This window comes from Leptonychotes weddellii, chromosome X (genome assembly GCF_054177405.1).
Source record: "Leptonychotes weddellii isolate Sample4059 chromosome X, ASM5417740v2, whole genome shotgun sequence".
In the NCBI taxonomy this organism is placed as follows: domain Eukaryota; kingdom Metazoa; phylum Chordata; class Mammalia; order Carnivora; family Phocidae; genus Leptonychotes; species Leptonychotes weddellii.
In genome coordinates, this window is record NC_138385.1 from 96,675,826 (window position 1) to 96,699,792 (window position 23,967).

At 38.3% G+C, this 23,967-nt stretch overlaps 1 protein-coding gene and 1 long non-coding RNA gene across 3 annotated transcripts in view; one reads left to right on the forward strand and one right to left on the reverse strand.

The window, feature by feature from the left end:
* Window positions 1-2,484: 2,484 nt before the first annotated feature.
* MOSPD2 (motile sperm domain containing 2) overlaps window positions 2,485-23,967 on the reverse strand; it is a 58,787-nt gene continuing 37,304 nt past the window's right edge. Inside the window, exons 8-15 of one of the 2 annotated variants that reach the window (XM_081809148.1) lie at window positions 21,779-21,903; window positions 18,809-18,985; window positions 18,068-18,180; window positions 15,641-15,737; window positions 14,727-14,823; window positions 14,027-14,156; window positions 5,589-5,691; window positions 2,485-3,398 (exon numbers count right to left, since the gene is read on the reverse strand). In XM_081809148.1, coding sequence (XP_081665274.1) covers window positions 3,357-3,398; window positions 5,589-5,691; window positions 14,027-14,156; window positions 14,727-14,823; window positions 15,641-15,737; window positions 18,068-18,180; window positions 18,809-18,985; window positions 21,779-21,903 — 884 coding nt within the window. In that variant the 3' untranslated portion in view covers window positions 2,485-3,356. Of the gene's footprint in view, window positions 3,399-3,585; window positions 5,014-5,588; window positions 5,692-14,026; window positions 14,157-14,726; window positions 14,824-15,640; window positions 15,738-18,067; window positions 18,181-18,808; window positions 18,986-21,778; window positions 21,904-23,967 lie in introns of those variants that run through there. The other variant, XM_081809147.1, reaches the window with a different exon arrangement.
* LOC145717892 (uncharacterized) lies at window positions 10,502-22,161 on the forward strand. The gene is made up of 2 exons (XR_014141396.1): window positions 10,502-11,305; window positions 21,714-22,161. It is a non-coding gene; the product is annotated as an uncharacterized LOC145717892 (long non-coding RNA).

Below are 23,967 nucleotides of genomic sequence, written 5' to 3' on the forward strand. Positions count from 1 at the left end.
GACAGCATAGCTGTAGTGTTGTAAGACCTTGAGCCAAGAACCCAGCCCCGTTGTGCCAGGCTCGACACATGCAAACTGTGAGATAATTTGCGTGGTTTTCAGATGGTAGATTTGTGGTCATTTGTTACATGGAAACAGAAAACTTAAATGCTCTAATTTTATTGAACACAAGACTCCTTGAGGTCACTAGACTGTGGCTGAGACAACTTTGAGCCACACAGCTAGTAGATGCCCTTCTCTGGAGTGCTAGATAAACCTCTGACAAGGCTGAGGATGCAAGCCAAAACCCTCCACCCAAGTAAATAGTACATTAACCCATAGGTTTCACATCTTTGTCAAAGTACGGTCTGTAGCTTAGAAAACCAAGAAACTTACTTTTCCAGCCAAGGGTCTTGAGCGGCAATTGTGTCTTGTCACCTCTGCTTCTCTTTAAGTAGTTGATCTTCTCTTTTCCTCTCCTGCTGTTTGGTGACGGTAAAGTTCTCAGACCTGTCCTTTGAACATTTTAAACTATCACTCAGATTGGCTCTGGGTGGTTGTAAAACAGAAGCATTAGACTTGGGAGACTAGTTCAACTCTTGGCTCTGAAAGCAACTAGCCACATGACCTTGGAACGAGAATTATTTCTCTGGCCTTGGGTTTCCTTCTGGGTAAAACACAAGACCTTATTATGTATTCCCAGACGGTTGAGGACAAAGGAGCATGGGCCAACTGGTAGAGTTTCAAGAACCACTCAAATTCCCCCTTTAGAAAGACTTGGAAGTGTGCACCTATTTTGCCCCTCTGGGTCAAGGAGATGTTCCTCTATATTCTTGCCCATTGAACCAGTTGTCTCAAATACTTTAACGTGTAGATTAGTTTTATTTTGCATGGCAGGGGACACCAGTGGGTAGGATAGGAAGAGAATCTTTAGACAATTCAGGGAGTTAATTTTATTCCATGGAAGGACAAAATTACAAGATGTAAAAGAGCCTATGTGATATTTTTATTGAATTGTTACAAATTTAAGGGAAACTTATGGGTGGAATATTGAGAGGTCAATTCCGTGTGTTTGTTCTGAAGGGGTGTGGGTGCAATGGTAGAAGGAAACATCTGACCAAAGTGTTTTTTTGAAAGGGATATTCCTTCAGAGGATTCAAGGCAGCCAGTCATCACTACCCTTCTAAAGTATATCCCTTGACCTGAGCACTAGAATTAGGAGTGGGGTAGCAGGAAGGCAAGGGTGGGAGTACAAAGCAGGGAAAAGTTTGGAGAACTGATGATTGGCTTTGAATGAGGTGGTATATTCAGTAAGATCAACCCAAATGTGGAAAGTTCTAGGAAGCTGGGATGGAAGGTGTTGGGGGCAACAGCAGTAAAGCAAGGCCAGCCTCTTCAGGGCTGCTTCAAGTGCCTTCTTTCCCCTCACTGTCACAGTCGTCCTGCGCAGCAGCACTACGATTATCAGCCTCAGAGATGGGGAAACTGAGGCCCAAGGTCGTCAATTAACATTGCCGTCACACAGGCAGCAGGTGGTGCGGAGGGCAGCTGCATGCACCCAGCTAGCCTGACTACAGAGCCCTCACTCCTAACCGCCTTTGCCTCCAATGGAACAGACGGGACAACTTCCATTCTGTCTTCCTGGGGCAGGGAGAAGAAGGGGAGCCCTGTGCTTCTGGGGGCTGATGTTGTTCGGACATCAGGGAACTTCGAGTTGTTGAAAACTTTGGGGAGAAAGCAGAAGATGGGTGTAAAGGAACCAATCCTTCCCTAGCTGGAACTTTCCCCCCAGGAGCTTTTGTTTCCTAGAAAATTGTATCTCTTAGGAAGGGAGGGCACGGCCTCACAGTCCTGGGCAGATGTGCTGCTTCTTGGTAGGTTACCATTTTGTCTTTGTAGCTCTGTTCTGAATTTCTCTTATCGGTTTGTATTTCCACCTCTTTTTCAGTTTAGAAGATGGATCTGTGTTATTCTATTTTTATGGAGTGGTAGCTATCACGTGGGGGTTATCTTCCAGTGGTGAGGGGACCACACCAATCATTCTCAGGCCCCTCCCAACCACACCCACACCCTGTGGATGCCTCAGCACAGGGACTGCCTTCCAGGGACCCAGGAGCCAGGTAGGGCTGTCTCTCCACAGCCTGCTTCCTGTCAGGTGGGAAGGTGTACTAGGATTGAGGGGACGTTGGGCAGTTCTGGCTCATGTGGGGCAGCTCTACAGAAGGTTCCATGATGGAGCCCCCAGTCATGACAGTGAGTCCAGTGTTAAGCTTGGGGATAACGGAGAGCTCCACTGAAGAGTAACCAGACCCTGACCCGGGTTGAGGAGAAACGGGACATACAAAGGACAGGTTCACCTGATAACACAATTGTAACTCTGGAAGCTTACAGCACTGTCCTTATAAAAATGCAAAGCAGGTCCAAAAGAAATTAATGGGATCTTTGAAAGGTCAGAGTATGCCTGAGCATTGATTTTAAGATGCTTTATCAATTAGAGACCAGAGGTTTTTCCTGATGATATTTATTTCATAAATGTAATTATTTTTCTAAAACATATTAAAATAGAAAACATGTTCTTTTGATCAATTATACAAAGAAAATACCAATATAGTAATAAAAATACTGAAAATATATGAAAAGCACCAGAATATTAGAGAAATTACACTGGCAACAATTCTAGGAATATATTTTTTTTTTTGCAATTGTACAATAAAGTGCTATTAAATCCAGTCAAAATTAGTGGCAAGATATAAAAACAGTTATGGTATTACTATGAAATTTGAGGCTAGGCTTAACCGCAATTGCATTTTTAGGCTAGTTTCAGATCAAGCTAATGATAGTTTATTTTCATGGAAAGTCTATTAATTTCCATTCTCAAGTGAAAACAATCTAAATCTCAATGTTGATCCCTGGTAATCTGGTCACGAACAGCTAATGACAAGCTAAAAAAAAAAATTATTATCAGAGTCCTCAGAGTAATAATCATACAAAGTATGATGAAATAAAATCAAAAGAAGACAGAAGAAAATCAAATGTAAATAGGTGATTAGTTAAGACGAGAACAAAAGTTCAGATGCCTTTGAGTTTATAGTTAATTTTCAGTAATCTTGCATAGTCACATTGAATAGACACACAAACATTAACAAGATAGGTTATTCAATGAACTGGCCAGACATCAGGGAAGAACAACTTAGCGAGTCAATGTCATTTTCATCAGAAACATTAAAGGGACACTGTTAGTTAGGACAGCACGCTTCCAATTCTGACCAATGATTTCCTCATGTCTCTGCTGAGGAACAGAAAACATACACAAATACTTTGGGGTTAGAGGACAGTCAAGCCGGGGATGTGACACACACACAGGGAGATACTACGGCTTAGGGTGTACTGAAGTCACTTTCACGTCTGGAGTTGGCAAACTGCAACAGAAAAACCCAAATTAAGACAAAGTTACCAGACCAGTGTCCTTTTAAGGTTTTATTTCTAGGCCAATTTTGAAGGGACTCTATTATATCATTCTTCACAACTCAGTGTTGGAATCGTCAGCTTCTCCAGACGAAAGCCGCCAACACCACACTTCAGAAGAAAACATTCTCCAAGCATGGCTCAATCAAAACTCAACATTTATTTAACAGGCAGACTCTTTTTCTTTCATATCAAGTAGATTTACACGTGAACCAACACGGACTGAAACTGGCTGTATAAATGAGAAAACAAACTCTTTTCATCCACCTCTGCCCCTGCGAGTCGTATCATCTTAGGCACTCAGGAACCACCCTTGGGATTACTGTGACAAGGGCAGAGGATCCAGCAAGTCCATCAGCCCCAGTCTGAAGGTGGTACAAGTGGATCATGAGTTCTACTTTTCACTCAGAAATGGACACTTGACACTGGAGTTTTGATTTGTTTTTGTCATGCTTCTAGATCCTCTATCTAGTCTTCTTGTCAAGTTTCCTTCTGGTGGCTGATTTTAACAAGGACCTGAAATGTAAATGAATTCTACGGCTATGCCTCTCAAAAACTAACTTTTCAAAGAAATTTTAACTCGTTTAGAAAAGAGGGTGAAGATGGTACAACATTGGAGTAGGCCTTTCTAATACTACTGAAGCATACGGGTCAGTGTCCAGCCACCGTGAGCAATGTGACACCGCATAAAAAAGACTGGAAAGTGGGACCGAAAGGATTTTTCTTCTCCGTGCCACTGACAGAATTCAAGGAAAACCCAACCAAACTTAGTTTCCCCAGTTCTACCTAAATGTGAGTATTCATTAAAAAGTCCAAGATTAATAAAAGGCAGACTTTAAGGAAGACAGATAAGAAACAAAGGCTAAAGGTGGTTTGGCATTAAATAGTTTTACATACTCAAAGAATATTGACTAGCATCTGGAAGTAATTCTCAAAATTACAAAGTCATGTTTAAAGAAATTACTCTGTATAAGTATGGTTTTTTCAATATACATGTTCTATATACATAGTATAGAAAAGCTAGTAAGTTGGCTCAGCTATAATGATTTTGTCATTAAAAACAGCAGATGACATTTTTGGCTGCAACAAAGCTTGTTACTTACACTTTTCAGTTCAGCTAATGTATATATATAATACAACTTAAACTTCAGAAGTCTTCAAATCGAAAGGAAAAAATAAATTATATCTAAAGTATTAATTTACACACGGCTATGCCTTGACTTGGCTAACTACAGCTATACTCTCTTATAATCAATTTCTCCAGTGTTTCCTTATTCTAACAGACTTTATTTTCAAGACATGTTCCCCTCTAAGTGTGGCAAATTTCCTTTCAGGAAGCACAGATGTGCGGCACTTTTAGTAGCATGAAGTTCTGGGTCTTTTTCCAACTAATGAACGAAAGAGCCTTGTTTCCTACCGAGTGCCACTTCTTTAACTGTACAGCAAATAGAAGAAAGAGATGACAAAAGCAAGCAAGAGCATTGTTAAGGAAAGCAGTAGCTGCTGGAACCAGATACAACGCTGAACTTGGTCTTCAAGCTTCCTATTGCTTTCTAGTAAACGATTGAGCTAAAGAGGGAAAAAAGGATGAAAGATTTGTATCAGTAAAACAGTACATCAATCATGTGAACGACAAATAGGAATACTAGAAACCCAACCATTTACAGGATGGGGTCTATCCACTCTGAGCAGCTGGGAGCTGGCAATGCCATGAGGGATTGCATTTGTTTGGTGAATAGCCGTGCACCCTCTTACTCCTGTTTTGGAAAGGTCTAATTTTCTAGCGGAGAAGGAGCAAAGCAAGTACCTTCCTGGAGGTACCTAAACCAGCTGCTCAGAAAGAGAGCCCCTCCATCTTTTTCAAGTTGAAATGGTACTCCTCTCATGAGATCAGATTCTTTGGTACTCCCCCAGGCACCATACAACTTGTCCAAATTAAAATGGCCAGAGCTTTTCAAAAGTTAATAGATCTCCAAAAGTAACTCACCGCTTACGATTTCAGATTTGGCTTCCCTTCACAAAGAGAAGAGCATTTCTGTCATGTCTATGCCAAAGGTCTTCCTTACATCAGTGGGGAAAAAGTGGATTTCTAATATTAGTTAGCATTAACACCTCTGTTTTAGTTAGGGAGAAAGAACACTTACTTGCAGATAAAGATCTTCACTGGTTTTATCAGACATGTTAAAAGCACTGTCTTTTAATGTCAGAGTGGTTGGTTTACTGCTCTCAACAATATGGCATCTTAACCTATGAAAGTCCAAAGGAAACATAACTTCTTAAAATTTTTAATGAAATTTTTTTAATAAAAGTATAATGTGAGAAAAGTCAAACACAGAAGTTCATGTAACCGGGATGAAAGTCCTCCTCCTCCCCAGATACACGTGTATGGTGGCAGCTCACTGTGGATCTATCTCGGAAGGGGAGCACAACTGGCCACCCCCAAATGCGCCTCTCTGGCATAAGGATTATCTGGAGCTGGTCATTTTTTAAGAAACAGCAGACCTAAGAAAAGCTTTGAAAACCTTTTGTCAGGGACACGGACATCAATAAGGGAAGGAAAGGTCCATCTATAAGGGTGTCTTCCTCTCCCTGCCAGGACGAGGGGATGACAGAAATCTCTAAGAACTCTTTTTTTAATTTTTTATTTTTAGTACAAGTGAGTTGTTAAAGGGAAGATTTTTTTTTAAATTAACATTTAATGGAAAAGGGACCAATCGACATCTGCTGAACCACTTTACCCTCGTTCACTGTGATTTTCCTGACAGCCCCCCATAATGGACTCCCTTACGCCCCAACATCTTGTCTTGAGCTGGAGATGGTATTTAAGGTGGTGTCTTGGGCCACTCTGGGGAGTTTAACTGTTTTCCTGGGTCTCTCCCATATATACAGGAGGTATACATGGTATTAAACTTCTGCTTTTCTCCTATTAATTAGTCTTTTATTTCAGGGGGTGGGGGTCTCAGCCAAGAACCTAGCATGGTAGATGATAAATAATTTTTCCTCTCCTACATTTTGGCAACCTACGCTGGGGCCTGCTGAAACACCGTACTCGCCTGGGAGCCTACAGATGGGAGCATGGAAAACCGGCAAAAGCCGGCAAAGGTAAGAATTCTTACCAAAGCCCGCTTTCCTGGATCTCACTCTGGTGCCAGGTCGAGAGAGAAAGGTCAAAATTTGACCTTGTCCCTTCCTTTCCAAATTTAGATTAGCAGAAGAAAATAGGTCAAATGAGGTCTTCGTTTCATCTTGTTCTAGGTCTCGAGAGCTTGGTGTTGTGACCAGCAAGAATATTCTTTTTGGTCCCTGTCAGCTGGGGAGGATGCATGTGTCCACAGGTGTCTGGCAGCTAGTGGAATAGGCTGGGGATCTGAGGCACAAAGTGACAGGCAGCATCCTCTCTGTCCAGCTGTGCCAGCTCTCAGGGCAGTTTGTCATTAGGGGCCCCAATCCATCAGGGGCCTTTGTCGTCTCAGCTTTTGTGGTCATTAGTGCTGGAAAAGTCCAATCCAGTAAACCCTTTCCTGATGTCACAGATTAGAGGGTCTTAGACTGGAGGCCTCTCACATTCTTGTGGGAAAGGAGAGATAGCACCTTCACTACCCCATTCTTACCACTTGGGGCAATGGAAGTCTTTGCTTTCTTATGCTAACTCTGGGGATCCTGTGAGGACTGCATTTTTTTGCACGTCTCTGGGGATGCCTCTTTATGTCCATGGTTAAACCAAAAGAAGGCCTATTGGCTTGAGTCAAGTCGCTATTGAGATTAATATAAGAACCTACTTTTCAATGCCAGATGATGGATCTTTTGCATTGGAAAAGCTTCTATGTTTAAAAAACTTTGAGAGAGCTCTCATCCTAAGCAATTGTCTTACTCGTACCTCTGGAAAGACCAAATTGAAAGGAGAATATGAAGGAGAATGGCCACCAGCCTGAGAGACTTCCTAAGCAAGATGAAATTATGAAGTTCTTCTTACCTCCACGTTCAGAAGATACGTGCCAAATATAGAGAAGAGGTAAAAGATTAGTGGCCACTCATTCACCACTCACAGGGACTGTGACTAGCTGCTAAGGGTTGTTCTTCCCACCCACGATTATACTGTAGTTATCAGACAAGCCACCTGGCTCCCCCATGGAAAACTCTCCTCACTAGAAACATGACCAGAATTTCTCCCAGGCCCTCCCACAAATGTTCAGGAAATGGGTCAGCTGAAGGCTGATGTTTGGGGGCTGCTAGAAGCAATAGTACAGGGTTTTTTCCCCCCTTTAAGGCCTTTGTGGAATACTTTACATAAACTTTTTAAAGGCATAGTGCAATGGGGCGCCTGGGTGGCTCAGTTGGTTAAGCGACTGCCTTCGGCTCAGGTCATGATCCTGGAGTCCCTGGATCGAGTCCCGCATCGGGCTTCCTGCTCGGCAGGGAGTCTGCTTCTCCCTCTGACCCTCCCCTCTCTCATGTGCTCTCTCTCATTCTCTCTCTCTCAAATTAATAAATAAAATCTTTAAAAATAAAATAAAATAAAGGCATAGTGCATTAAACCCTGAAGCTCCAAAACATAGAAATCACTTCCTTTCCATCTTAGTTGGAAATTTCTCCCAGATATAGAGCAAATTGAAGAAAATGTAGTTGCATGGGTGGTATCAGTCCCTTGATACCATTCAGGCTGCAAGAGAATTATTTGAGTAATTAAAAGCAACTGTCTTTGATTGCAAATCTTTACAAAACCAGAAATGCAACACTGGAAGCAATTCGAAGTCCACCTAACCTTACCAATCCTAAAACCTCCCCTAGTCATCTCAAAATACATGTAGGTACTGTAAAAGATCAGGATGTTGGAAAACAGAACTGTCCTGTGCTTAAGAAAAAGAACACAGAAATAGAAATTACTTTAGACATCAGATAATAGGCAAATATATCCCAAAACTCCTTGATACTTTCTCTGTTCCTTTGAGGTACAGATTTTCTGCCCTATCTTCTCTAGGACCTGACAGCTACCTCTTTGAAATACAAACTTTAGGGAAGTGATTCTCATCAGAAGGAAAAAGGGGTTATTTGGGATTTTGGCAAATGAAAAAAAAAAACAAAACAGTAAAAAGCTTTTAGCCATCTGAGCAGGCAAACTGATTCCAACTGCAGAAACACAATTTGAACGTAAATGTTCTTTTATATAAACTAGTGAGTTTTGTGTTACTGTACCTGATTCATGGCTAAAATTTTAGAGCTATAGCTAAAAGGTCTCTGTGTCTGTATGTTTATGTGTGTCTCTACGTTTATGTGTGTCTCTATATATATGTTACAGATGTGTAATACTTTTCCACCTCAGGATGGTATTGTGAAAATTAATTCGTAAAAGCTCTCTTTGATTGGCTTAAAGAAAAATAAGTACTTACCAAGTTAAGTATTCCTAAACCTCTTAGAAATACAGAAACTAACCCGTGTCTTTCAAGTTCATGTGATATATATTAATTCTAGGTAAAATAAAAGCTAAATTTGCTGGTTTAAAGTTGTCAATATTAGATACAATGCAGACATGCAACTTTTTTTTTCTTCTGGAGTTTACTATTCAGATGGGTTCATGTTATCTTGGGTACATAATTTGTCAGCACGAAAAATAGCTTGGGATGATGGTTGACTCTGATGTTTCATGAAGCTGTCATGAGTAGTCAAGCATAATTGTTGGAAGCAAGTGATTTAGAAGTAAGTTGGATAAGAGTTTTTAGGTGAAGTCTACTTAAAAACAGGTTTTCAAATCTCTGACAACTTGAAACTTTAGTTTTGCTAAGTTAGACGGGAAATTCACTGACTGTAAGATAAAATACTGAAACATTAATTACTAAACATCGGTTTAAATATCTACTTTTGGCTTCTTACTGCAGAGGGACTAAAAATATTTAGTCTGTTAGTAAACATATCTATCTTGTGCCACACTGAAAAACTGTACTATGAGAAAGCATATGCTTCTAGAAATGATGTATTCACAAATTCGCCAATCTACAGAATGCTGGTGTTAACACAGTTGCTTACCACTTAGTTTTCACTGGAAATCATGGTTTCTAAGGGTTAAGAATTCTAATTCATATATGTAATTGCTAGAAATAATAGAAGCAACTAACTCCATGTGCAAGGAAAATAGGATGTGTTTTGGCTGAGGAAATGTATGAAGTATGGACATGTATTTTTGTTAAGGGGAATGAAAGTAATTTTCTCTTATAATAAAGCTGGTTATTTCAGAATAGGGAAGATAATAAAGGACAAACTAAATGGATATAGACAGTTGGAAAGAGAAAATTTCACTTTGTGTAGTCAAGCTGGCTAAAATTGAATGTATTAGTTATAAGGGTTATATACAAATAAGCTTCAACATCAACAGTGTACTTATGTAAAACTAAAAATTTCATCTGCTAAAAGGACAACCTTTTCTTGGACTATCAGTCAGCTACTGAGAAGAGACTGCAAAAGGCTTTTCTTTAGCTTTTAAGTAATCTGCCTAGAAAGCAAAGATGGTGCATTTTATCAAAATAATTTCCTGTGCTCCATGTTATCTTTATCAACAGCTCTTTGATTGTTCAGCTCTTTTAATCTTTAGAAGACTATTTTCCTAAGTTTTACTCACAATTATGTAACTGTATGTGCCTTTGATATTTTATTGTCACTATGGTTAAATGGATAATTATTATTTCATGATGACTTATGATCCCATTTAGTCTAAAGTGTCTAAAACCTTCTGACGTTTTTGACAGACCCCAACTCAAATTCTAAATGAAGTCTTTTTGACCTTGAACATCTCTGAAATTTTTCAGAGGGCCCTGGGATCGAGCCCCGCATCGGGCTCCCTGCTCGGCAGGAGGCCTGCTTCTCCCTTTCCTACTCCCCCTGCCTGGGTTCCCTCTCTAGCTGTCTCTGTCAAATAAATAAATAAAATCTTAAAAAAAGATGTAAAACTAATTAGGCTTATTTGCTACGTTAAATTACATGGGAAGCATTGTCAAATAAGTAATACTAAACCTTCTTTAGATTCTATTTGTATAGGTATGTTATTAATATAAAAGTGTTCCAGAAATTGTATAAAATTCCTAGAATGTCGTGGTATAACGTTATGGTTTGTAATTCTAGTTATTATCTTACAATGCTGTATATGTCACAGAAATAACCAAATTTCCTTGTCAGAAGCTGTATTACCATAAACTCTCATCAGATCTGTAACCATGGCCATTTTTAAGTCTTTTTGTCACTTAAAGAAGCTATTGTTTTACTCTGATCCTTTTGCAAATGGGCTTCATCTTCAGAGATTCATGGAAAGGACTCTGACAAGTACTCCCAAAAACAGGTTTCTAATAACGTCCAGATCATAAGACTGAACTGGGTAAGAACTTCCAGAACTAAAAAAAACAGGATTCAAGCAGACCAAGAATTAATAACATGGGATTGAATGAACTGATGACTATACTTTTTATTGCTGGTTCTTTAATGTTTGGTTTTCCCAGATTTAAGGTAATCTTTTACTCTTTTCTCATAAGCTATCTATGATTGGCAGTAATTCGGTAAACTACCTTTGTGATCAGGACTGAAACCATTTTTCTCCCTACCTGATTCCTCCAGAATTCAGAAACTCTTAGTATTCTTTCATGGTAATAGTTTTTTTTTTCCCGAATAATCTGTTCTCCTTGTAATTAATAGGACACAACTGGAAGCATGGTTCTATTACCAAGGCTTTGACTGGAATGTCATATTTGAAAATAATATGCATAAAATCAGGTATGACCAGAACTTTAAGGAACTAAGATTGACTTTATGGAACCAATAAAGCTCCTTGGAAAAAATGGACCTGTAACCTTGCTTACAGAATTCTGGACAGCCTCACCAGGTGAGTAAGGAAGGTCCCTTACCTTGGCAGGCTCAGGGGCTTCGAGGAGAGGAATTAATCTAAATCTGTAAAATAACCTTACCCTTGTTGACTGTGCTTTTCCTGATAACCTCTCATAACTGGCTCCCCGCTCCCCACTTTTGTCTTTCGCTGGAGATGGTATTTAAGGTGGGTAGAGGCAATGTATAATAACACAAGCAATCACACATACCGCTCAAGAACCTAGGAAAAGTTTTTTTTATATGGTGTTCAGTAGAATTCACCCCATCTTACTACTTGAAGGAAACCACCCTTTCTAGATAGGGGTCGTTGCTTTACCTGGGCCTTCAGTATCAAACCACCAAGTCTCCCTCTTTCTGTGAGGTAAGTGAGCCTCTCTTGACTTACAGAAAACCAAACCATAAGGAATTGATTTAAAAAGAAAAAAATAACCTGCTTTTGAGGGACTGTTTGATAAGAACTTCAAATTAATCTCCATCTTTTATACCAGTGTTACTTAATCTTTCAGTTTGTTTTCATAGCCATGCCTTTGACAAAAGTAAACTCTTGATGAGGAGAAAGTAGACCCTGTTACAATATGGAAATTTAAATATGTAACTACTCCATCTAAAAACAAGTCAAGCCCACCACGAGCCTTAATGTGTATCTGCGTTCCTTCCCTCTTCCTGACTAAAGCTGACCCATACCTTGGCTTTAGTGCAATTCCTGAGAAAGCTGAAGGGACAGGACCTATCAATCAATGATTTACCTTCTAGAGTCGGCTTCTCCCACTGAAAAACCCACACCAAACAAGCCCTTTGTCAACACCACATTCTTCCTTCCTCCAACAAACCAAACCTGTAGAACAGTGCTATTACCTTCATTTCTTTAGAACCTGGTTCCTGCCCACTGAAAATGCTCTCTATGAGGTCAGTGATGGCCTCTGTGATGTCACCAATAGCCACCGCTCACACTTCATCCTTCCTGATTGGCATGGCAGCACTTAGTAGCACTGGTCCCTTCCTCTTTTGTCAAACACACTTTCCTAGACTTGGATGACAGAGCTCACCTACTGGTTTCCCTCCTGAGTCCCTGATGGACGGTCGTCCTCCGGCCACTAAATCCTCCTCTAGGCTGGGACAACTGAAATAAAGCTTATCTTCCCAGGCCCACTCCTGTCCTCCTCCCTTCTGTGAACAAGCCTGCAGTGATCTTGTCAAAGGTGACTCAGGTCAGGTTGACGCTCTCCCATGGGTCTCACCAGGGTGACCAAGCTCCTCCTCTGGGCCCTGTCCGCCCCTCCAGCTTTCTTCTTACCCTGGATCCTTTCACCTCTGTGTTCCAGCCACATCTGTATTCTTTCAATTCCTTTTGAAGATTTAACCCAGCCATGGCCGTTAAGAGGTTTCCCAGCTTCTCATTTATCAAGGGGGACAAAGAATTACCTACCTCCTAGGGTCATTTTAATGACGAAGTGAATAAATCAGAGTAAAGCACTTAGAATGGTGCAGGCTTGCAGCACGCGCTATTTGTGTTAACTCAGAATCACTGTCACATGTGTCTGCCTAGAGTTTGTTTTCCACATAGCCCCCAGAATAAGCCTTAAAAAAAAAATTAATTAAAAAAGGCCAAATCACTTCCTGGCTCTGCTTAGCACCAGACTAATAGTTTTTCTTCTCAAAATCAGAAGTCCTCACTATGGTAATCATCTGCCTTCCTACTACCTCTTTGACCTCATCTCCCACATTGTCTCCCCCACCCTCCTGAACTGAGTTCAAGCTACATTTCCCTCCTTGCTGTTCCTTACACAGGCCAAGCACACTTTTTCAGTTGTGGTTCCTTCCACCTAGAAAGCACTTTTTCCAGTTATCTAAGTGGCTTACTCTCTTTTCCTTCAGGTCCTACATTTTTGTCATCAGAGTGGCCCTCCTTAACTACCCACCATGGAGAATCCTCAGTCTAGGCACTACTGACATTTTGAGCCAAATCATTCTGTCTTGGGGGGGGGGGGGGCTCTGTTCTTTGCATTGTGGGATGTTTAGCAGCATCCCTGGTCTCAAAGTACTGGATGCCACAGTACCCCAAAGCCCAGTTGTGATAATGGACAGCGTTCTCCAACACTGACAAGTGTCCCCTGGGAGGCAGAACTGGCACACTCCAAAATAAAATTACACAGGTTTCTCCTCTTTTCTCCTTTTCTATAGATCTTTACATGCACATACAGGCTTGTATATGCCGATGTAGGCAAAGGATTTTCCTCCTAATATATCATAGGTATTTTTCCATATCAGAACATAAAGATTTACCACACTGTTTCAAATAGTTGCAGAATACTCCCACACATACTCAAGTGCATTTGACTATTGCTTTACTGAGGATCATTTAGGTTATTTCTTTCCCATTTTTTCATTAGCACAATGTTGAAAGACACACATTCTAGTACACAGGGTGAGTGTTCCTACAAAGGGAACTGCTGGTACAGAGAGATCTACGTTTGTAATTTTGACACCTCCAGATTCTTGCACTGACCTGTAAACAAGTCTGCTATTAGCAACCTCCTTGAGAAACTGCAGATCGCCTTCACCTGGGCACCCCAGGGCCCTGGAGAGCTTGAGGTCACACTAGAAGCCTAAATGTCTGCCAAATGCAAGAAGGAAGAGACCCCTGCCTAGTCCATGCAGGCACTTCTCTCCTTCTGCTGCTTCCCATCACATTTGAGAGTCCTTGAGTAAAAAAGCATACCTATGCTCCATCACTTTGTTTCTGGGGACTTCTTTCCAGAACTGAGTCAATTCTGCTGGGCCCGTGCCAGATGACTGTTCCATTTCTGCAGCCATTATCAGGAAACGGTCTTGGGCAGAGACTGTTAAACCTGCATTCCAAAAGGGTAACTTACTATATAAACAAGAACCTTTACAAAGGGCTGGACACGTGGTTTAAGGCATTACTGTAGAAAACAATGGAAAAAGAATAATACGGAAGTACCTTAAAGAAAAAATTTTCTAAAAAGGATTTTAAAAAAAATCCCATTTCAACTGGCATCCGTTTAAACAATTTTATGTGCTAAAAAACCATTTTAGGGGCGCCTGGGTGGCTCAGTCAGTTAAGCGTCTGCCTTAGGCTCAGGTCATGTTCCTGGGCTCATGCCCCACGCTGGGCTCTCTGCTCAGCGGGGAGCCTGCTTCTCCCTCTTTCTGCCTGCCACTCCCCTTGCTTATGCTTGCTCTCTCTCTCAGATAAATAAAATCTTAAAAAAAAAACACATTGTAATGAGAAACATTGACCCATCTCATTTTACACATGAGAAAAGAGATGCCTACAGTGCAGTGAGGTGACTTGTTGACACTGAGCTAGTTTCTAGATTCTAGTCTGGCTCTATGGACTCCTCACCCGGCCCCAGGTACCCCAGCACACCCTCTGAGGCCATCAGGCCACAACTCACCCCCGTGGGGAGACACAACTATATCAACTGATGCACCAGGGTCACAACTGCTGTTGCTTGGCTTGACTCTGTATTTTTCTGGAGCAGTTGTTCTCACCTGTTTATAAATACAGTGGTCATATAATAACTAATAACATAAGAAAAATGTTTCTTTTGGGGTAAATGGCTTAAAAATGAGTTTTAAAAAATTAACAGTTAATAATAAAGTCTACAAAACAACCATGGTGGTTAGGCATAGAATGTATTTTTCCCCATCAATAGGAAAACGGTATCTTAATCTATTTTAAAAAATATTCACTCGTAAGTCCAATTGTCACTTAGCCTTCCTTTTAAAGAAAAAAAATCTATGAAATATCCTGTCTGGTAATTTCCTAAATTTAATAATACAAATTAAAAAAAAACCTGTGTATTAGGACATGTTATAATAGCGTTCACAAATTAAAACACACTATATTCAAAGAACATCCAGAACATCTTAATACTTACAATATGGGGTAGTGGTAAACTCAGTCATTAGGTCAGTATCCAGTATAAACTACATTCCAAACTCTATCACACTCGGGGGGAAATGCACTTTTGATTTTATCGTTTTATTTTCACTGTCATTATGAATTATTTATATAATGAAGAGTGATTTTCCTTGGGTTTTTATTTACCACAAACATTAAAGCCTGGGATTAATTTGGACGTTAGCCTATTATGGCTCATTAAAGACTGAGATACAGATCCTGGGGAAAACTGTAGATAAGCTATGCCACGTGGTTAAAACTAGAAGGCAGTATTACATGCCTAAAAATATCAAATAAAAACACCGTGCAAGTTAAAAATTCTCAATCTTTCAATTAAAATATGTCTGAAATCACTTCCCCTATCAGATTTCCACATAGAATTTATTACATCTTTCTGATATTTACCTTAAATGCTACGATGTTTTTTGTTACATTTGTCAACACTATTAAAGTTTTCTTCTCTCCAGATTCTGTACTTCCAAAATACAGTTCTTCTGCTGGGCTAGGTGGTGACAAAAATATAAGGCATTTGTATTATTCGGAATAAATGACAATCTAATCATTAGCTGGAAGAAAAGTATTTGTTTAATATTTTCTGCTCATTTGTATAAAGAGATTTCATCAAAAAAGAAAAGCTTATAAGGCAACTACCTAATATAGTTTGTGTTTTAATCTTACTAATTCATTGCATGCTATTTAAAAGTCCTATGGTTTTCCCCAAGAATCAAAAGCAAAATAGGAAAAGGACAGGAGAGAGAGTTAGGAAGATTCTGAATTAGCCTATAATCAGCACCATCTTAAGGTGCATTTAAACTCTTTGGAAGGTTATAGATAATCAAGACAAGGAAGAAACTGCTGCTTCAACTTTAATTACAAAGAGATTAGAATGGGACATAATTCTATACACCAACAGAGAAAAGTATAACTTAAAATGAAAGATCATTAGAGATGTACTTAAGTCACAGAATAATTCCTTAGGTAATTCCTTAATAATAAAGGCTTTTTCTGAGTAATATGGAATACAAAAAACAAAAATAAAATTTGGGGTGGGAAATATTGGTTAAACAGTAAAATCAGTGAACCTCAAAGTGCAAATTTTACTATTGCTGGCCGCTATAGTACTCGTGACCTAAAATCAAAACTAAAAGACTGAAGCAAAGTTTGTGTAGTTTAATTACATTAGTCAAATTGTATCAGGTGCCTCCAAACAATGGGCAGAACAGTGTTTTTATTTTAGATAAAAAGGTGAGGGGCGCCTGGGTGGCTCAGTCGTTAAGCGTCTGCCTTCGGCTCAGGTCATGATCCCGGGGTCCTGGGATCGAGCCCCGCATCAGGCTCCCTGTTTGGCAGGAAGCCTACTTCTCCCTCCTCCACTCCCCCTGCTTGTGTTCCCTCTCTCGCTGTCTCTCTCTCTCTCTGTCAAATAAATAAATAAAATGTTTAAAAAAAAAAAAGTGAATTATTCAGGCTGTCCTTCACTTTGAGCTATATATGTAAGTAGATTCATTTTATATCAGGAATGCCTACATATCAGAGACAGTCATTTGGAGGACACACATTTTTTAAGGACGTGCTTTCCGAGGAGGGCTTTGCCCAACTCTGGACAAGACAAATTAGCATGGTTGCTGGCTTCCTTTTAGAACCCAATCTGAAATCGACCACAGAGAAGAGAAGGGTCATGAATCTCAGAACCGCTCACAGTAACCAGCACAAAACCCGTGAGACATTGTGGAGAGACAGACGCTGGTGGGTCCCCATGCCTGTGCAGGAGCAGTGCTGTGACTTGCCCAGGGGCAGAGGCAGGGAGCCGAAGAGCCCAAACTGCAGCCCTAGACGCTGCCTTGTTCCCCTCCGGCTTTCTTCCCAGGCAGCTCTTCCAGCCAACTCCCGACATTTCTAAGTCAAGACCTATGGTTTTGACAGGCTTCCAATGAAAACACAGTGTATAACTTCTAAACCAGTGAAAGGAAAAATGGAAAACAAACTCCACAGGGGGGGAAATGGCAAAGAAAAACCACGACGAACAGAATATGCATGTGTTGTCCCCCACCTCTGTCCCCCCATAAACACACACAGATGGTAGATAAATCCAGATATAACAGTAATCAAAAATATGCAAACAAACTAGTCTTATCAATTCGAATATCAGATTTTTAAAAAGTCTGGCTGTATTGTTCATAAGAGTCATACCTAAAACAGTTACACAGAAAGATTTAAAGTATGGGAGGGGAAATGATACATTAGGTCATCACCAAGTAAAGTCGGTACAGCAACATTAACATAAGGCCATATAGATTTACCAACGAAAAGCATCATTAGTGAGAAAGAGATCTTTACATAATGATAATTACAAACAACCCTAAATCTTAAGATTGAGTAACCCAGAAACAAAAATAGAGATGTACTGAATTCTGGCTTTGGTAAAAAAAACAACCACCCTATTTTTCTAGTTCAGCTTTAGCTTTTAGAAAGTCAAACTGATAAATGCTTAGTTCAATGTCATTTCTGCCATCCTTGAACTTATGCAAGCCAAACAGTACCAGTAAAATGAGAAAAAATGTATGTCATTCAGATTAACTGTGAATATATGAATATTCACTTTTATTTACTGATATGAAATGAGGCCCCTTTAAACACATTTAATGGAATAAATAACAAAAAGGTAGCTAAAATATCTACTATGACTGGAAACCAAGGTGAGTCTTTGGATAACCTTTAATTTTACATTTCCACAGTTTGAAAAATAATACAGGAGTTTTCTTAATTTTGCAATTCCTTCAAGATAATCAAGACAGGTTATAAAAGCATAGCTAAAAAATCAACTATGATTACCTGATGTGTAATAAGGGCCCTTTAAACACACTCAGTGGTTTTTTGAAAGCTTTCATTTTGGAATCAACCTTTTCAGTTTCTTCTGCTTTGGAAGTATGTTCGGTTAGGTTAATCTAAAGACAAAAAAAAAATATGAAGAAAGAAAAGATAAAGAAATTTAGTTTCATGCTGATAGCTGGGCAGTTCATCAGGTCAAAAAGTAAACATAGTGATTCAATCCAAATTACAATCTTTAACCTAAGTTTAGCACACCTAAATTATGTATTTAACATATATTAACATGACCATGAACATATATTTGAGAGCATACTTCAATAAGTCGCTACAGAAAATATAACATGGTCTTTCCCTTAGTCTTTAAATTTGTTCTAAGTTATAACATATTTATCCCTCTACCAAGCCCCTGATGACTCATAAAAAGATAACTGAGTGCTCTTTCAAAACTGAAATAGAGGAAGTAGAAGGTTGTAAACTAACTACTTTTCTCTCAGGTAAATCAAAAATATTTTCAATAAAACAATTCCTTCAAAATGCATTTTGCCAATTTTTATACAAATGCATGAAATCAGCCTTTTTAAACACCACAGTGATATTACTGGTTAGCTAGTACCATCCTTCCTCTTATTTACAGACAAAGATGGGGAAGGGCGGCAAGTTAAGTGAATTACAATCACATACACAGCTAGTTGCAGAATGGTGGACAGGCCACAGGTTTTGACGCCATTTTGTTGTTAAAATTACCTTTTTTAGAAGAGTTGTTTGTTCTTCACTAGAAACTGTTTCCAGGGTTTCTTTGCCATCACTTTCTATATCTTCTTTACTTGAAGCTTCATCCTCACTGGCAATAGGCCCATTTTCACACAATGGTGTCTGGAAGTCATCATCTACTAGTGGTGGATAGCTATACTTGAAAGGATCCTAAAAGAAAGGAATTTTATAAAAGCCTGCTAAGAGGTGGGTAGAGAAATAATTCTCTAAGTAAAATTAAAATCCACTCTCCTGGCCAAAAAAAAAAGGAAGAAAAACAGACTTAATTAGTGAAATTTTTAAAAAAGGAAGCATTTCAAAACACAAAGGGGAAGAGCAGAAAGTGGTGTGGACAACTGGCTAGCCATCTGTGAAAGCACCGAGTTGGATCTTTAGCTCATTCTTTGCACCAAAAAGAATTTCAGATGGATAAAAACTTTGAAGTATGTATTTTTTTAAAAAGTTTATTTATTTTTTTTGTAATCTCTACCCTCAATGTGGGGCTCAAGCCCACGACCTCGAGATCAAGAGTAGCACACTCTTCCGATGGAATCAGCCAGGCACTCCAAAAGTGTGTATTTTTTTAAAACCCATGTAAGCTTAAAAAAAAAAAAAAAAGCTCCAGAACAAGAACAACACACAGGATTAAAAAACAGAAAACACAAAACCTAAGTATCGAAGACCTTTCTAATCATAGCACAAAACCTAGCAGGCATAAAAATACTGATAAAAATGGAGCACGCTAAAATGAAACATCTCTGAATTGCAAAAAAACAAAACCCAACAATCAACCAACCAACCACACCCCCCCGCCAAGAAAACCCCCTAAAAAACCAAGTTTTTTTTTTTCTTTAAAGCCACAACTGGGAAAATTATGTACCACATGTATCAGAAACAAGATAGCTTTTGTTAATATATACAAATCAACAAGAAAGGAGTAATAACAGAACAAAAGATAAAGGAATGATACAGAGTTCACAGAAAAAGAAGACTACCTTTTAAATAATAAAAAATGCTCATCATCACTTACAATAACAGAAATGCAAAACCACAATATTTTTCACCCAAGACTGGCAATGATTACAAAAATGAGAGATGTGGTTCAAGCATGCCACACATAATTGGGAAATGAGCACAATCTCTTTAGAGGGAAACTGGCAACAGGTAACAAAATTTAAACTACAAATACCCATTGACCTGATGATTTTACCTCTAGGAGTTCATCTTCTACTTACACTGCTGTACCCATGTACCAAGAGTTATTTACAAGGATATTCACTGCAGCACTATTAATAATGGCAAGATTAGGAAACAACTACTAGTCCTTCAAAAGAGAACTGATTAAATACATTATGTTACATCTATACAATGGAATATTCTGAAATGGTTTAAAAAATCAGGTAGACCTCTAAGAATCAATATGGCATAACCTAACAAGAAATGTGGAAAAACTAGTACAACATACATGAAAAAATAAAATGGACAGAATATCTCTAGGAGAGAAAACTTGGAAACAGTGACTGACTGCCTGTGGAGAGTGGCAGTGGGCAGTAATGTGGGGAGGGAGACATACTTTTCACTAAGCTGTTGTACTTTTCAGTCTTCTGGTACTGTTTGCTTTAAAAAAGAAAGGTCTATGTATTACTTTTGGGGAAAATTATGTTAAAGAATAGTAGTCCTACTACAATTCTGAGTACAGTCCTGAAAAAAATACATCATTAATGACAGAGAAGGGAGACACTCTTTTTCTACCCCTAAAAACAATTTTTGCTAGATACCATTAATTTTAAGATATAACAATTCTATGGGCAAATTATTAAAAAGAAATCAAATAGCTCGTTTAACTAAAGGCAGAACCTGAAATGAACCATACTGTGTTCTTGTTAAAATGTAAAATATAAAGCCTTAAAATAGGAAAGTTGCAAATTTCAAATTAAAAATACTGTATGGTGACTAACATAACATAATGAAATAAAATAAAAAAAAATAAAAATATTGGTTCAAGTTTTTTCTTATTAAAGAAAACAAAAGGACATACCAAAACTTTTTATCTTGCTAGTCACTTGATTCTGGTTGAATACAATTTTGCCAGGTAGACAGTATATGAAATAGATTATAACAATCAAACAACTGAAATATTATCAATCAAGTTAACCCAAAGCATACCAAATCCATAGGTTTTCATAGTTTAGAGGAAAAATCATTATCACAGTATGTTTCACTGTTATGTAGTATTAAAAATTTAACACGTACCTACTTATTCCTGGTCTCTTATTTGTAAGTAGTATAACCATTTCAAAAAAACTTGATTATCTTTTAAATTAAAAAGACTGTTCAACAGTAAACAAATGGAAGCAAACTAAGGCACATGAAAAAAATTCAATAACTCATGGCTACTAATTAAATGATTTATGGTTCATCTCTAGATATAGGAATACTATGTCACCATAAACAAGAGTAAAACAGTTTGTCCTATTGATTTGGAATGATCTCTAAGACACGTTGTAAAGAAAAAAATAGGACGCATAATGGTGTAAAAACACACTACTTGTTTAAAAGAGATGGGAGGGAGAAAGAATTACATATTTGCTTATATGTATTACAAATATACTGTACTGCTTACATAGGCAATACAGATTCATGGAAATAAATATAAGAAATGGAACTGGGGAGAGGAAGAGAGTAACTAGGATAGCAGTAGAAAGACTTTTTACTGTACTGTTTCTGAATATTTGTACTGAATACTTTTCAGTTTAGAATCATGTGATTCTAAAAATTCTCAAAATGAAAATTTAACACCTTGAAAACTTATATAAAAAATGTCTGTAATGGTGTTATTTTGGAGTATCTATGATCTTTCTCTGGATATTAAGATACTGCTTTTTCTTCTTCCTTAAAGAAATACAGCCTAATGTGCCATGATGCAGTCTTATTTTAGAAACACATTCCGAGGACGATACTTACAGTCCCACCCATGTGGGGAGGCAGATACTCGACACTGACATAGTCCTGGACTTCATTTTTGCTGGTAAACTTCAACAAACTCACTGCTTCCGGACCAAGCCAGGATTTCACAATTTTGAAAGCAGCTGAAGAAGAAACAGTCACTTCATTAAATTCATTCTCCTTCTCAATTAATTTACTGTATGTGGTAATGTAGGTTTTCTGAAATTTGTTTGGGCAAAACTCTGTTAATATGTATCTTTCTGTGGTATGATAATTAACATTCACTAGTTCCTGTAAGCATTTACACTGTGATGATCTGTTAATGGGTTTCAAATGTTCCATGAAGATTCAGGAAGATGAAATTACCTTGATGTGCGTCAATAAACTTATCAAGGTCCTGGCCTCTGTACAAATCTGTCAATGATCCCCACTACTAAGATTCCCAGACACGGAACCAAATAGCACTGTAGTTTGAGGAATAACTGCACAATAGTATGGAAAGAGTCATTTTTCCTTACACTCCTGATCAATCCCCAACCTGAAAAACCTTCTCAAATGGGAAGTCAACAAGAGAAGGAAGTAGCTCTCCTCATGGGTTTGAGCTAGACTCAGACTTCATCCTAACCCTAAACTTTTGCCTTTCTTGCAAGCCCTGCAGCTTATATAATTGTGAGGAACTTATTTATGGAACCTACAAGAATACATTGTTATCAAACACAGCTCTTTAGTAATTACAATCTTGCTCTTTCATGCTATTCTAATTTATACTTAATTTTTTTAAACCTTGCTTCCATTCTGACATTCTAAACACATTTTAAAGAAATTAAAAGAGGAATCCTGCATTAAATTTGTAAAAGCATCAATGAAAAAAAATCAGGAAATAAAACAGTATGATAAAAATTAAATAGTGGTTCAGAAAACTGCATTTTTACTTTGGCTAATTATGCTTAAATTTTACATGAGGTTTACATTTTCATTAATTTCAATTTAAAAAGTCTGTGAGTTGACATGTTTGAAGCTATGCTACTTGAATTAACCAAAGTGCTAAATCTAATTTTTTATAACAGCTTTGTTGAAATATAATATGTACATATCATAAAATTCACCCTTTAAAGTATGCACATCAAAGGTTTTAAGTGTATTCAGACAACTGTATAACCATCACCACTATTTAATTTTAGAACATGTTCATAACACCAAAAAGAAACCCCTGCCCATAAGCAATTCTCCTTAACCTCCCTACCTTATTCCCTGGCAACCACTAATCTACTTTCTGGATTTGCCTATTTTGGATATTAATATAAATGCCATCATACAACATGGGGTTTTCTTTTTTTTATTGGCTTTGTTCACTCAGGATGCTTTCACGGGTCATCTATGATATAAGCATGTATCGGTATTTAATTCCTTTTCATGGCCGAATAATTTTCCATTTTATGGATCTACAACATTTGTTTATCCATTCGCCAACTGATAAACATTTGAGTAGTTTCCACTTTTTATTATTATGAATAATACTGCTATGAACATCTGTGTACAAGTTTTTATGTAGACATATGCTTTCAATTCTCTTGGGAATATACTTAGGAATGGAATTGAATTATATGATAATTCGATGTTTAACTTTTTGAGGAACTGCCAAACTGCTTTCCAGAGTGGCTGCACCATTTTACATTCTCACCAGTAATGTATGAGGATTCTAATTTCTCCATATCCTCAACACTTGTTACTGTCTTTTTGATTATAGCCATCCTAGTTGGTGTGAAGTATTATCTCATTTGGTTTTGACTTGTAGCTCTCTAATGACTAATGATGTTGTGCATCTTTTTATATGTTTATTGCCCATTTGCATAACTTCTTTGGAAAAATGTCTATTCAAATCTTTCGTCCTTTTTACTTGGGCCATTTGTCTTTTTATTGTGTGCTGTAAAAGCCACTTATATATTCTAGATCTAAGTCCCTTATCAGATGTATGATTTGTAAATATTTTATTCCATTCTGAGAGTTGTCTTTTCACCTTCTGGATGGTGTCCTTCGAAGTACAAAATTTTGAATTTTAATGAAGTCCAATGTATCTGTTCTTTTGTTGCTTGTGCTTTCCTGGTGTCATATCAAGAAACCACTGCCTAATCCAAGGTCACAAAGATTTACTCCCATGGTTTCTTCTTTTATAGTTCTAACCCTTACAATCAGGTCTCTGATCCACT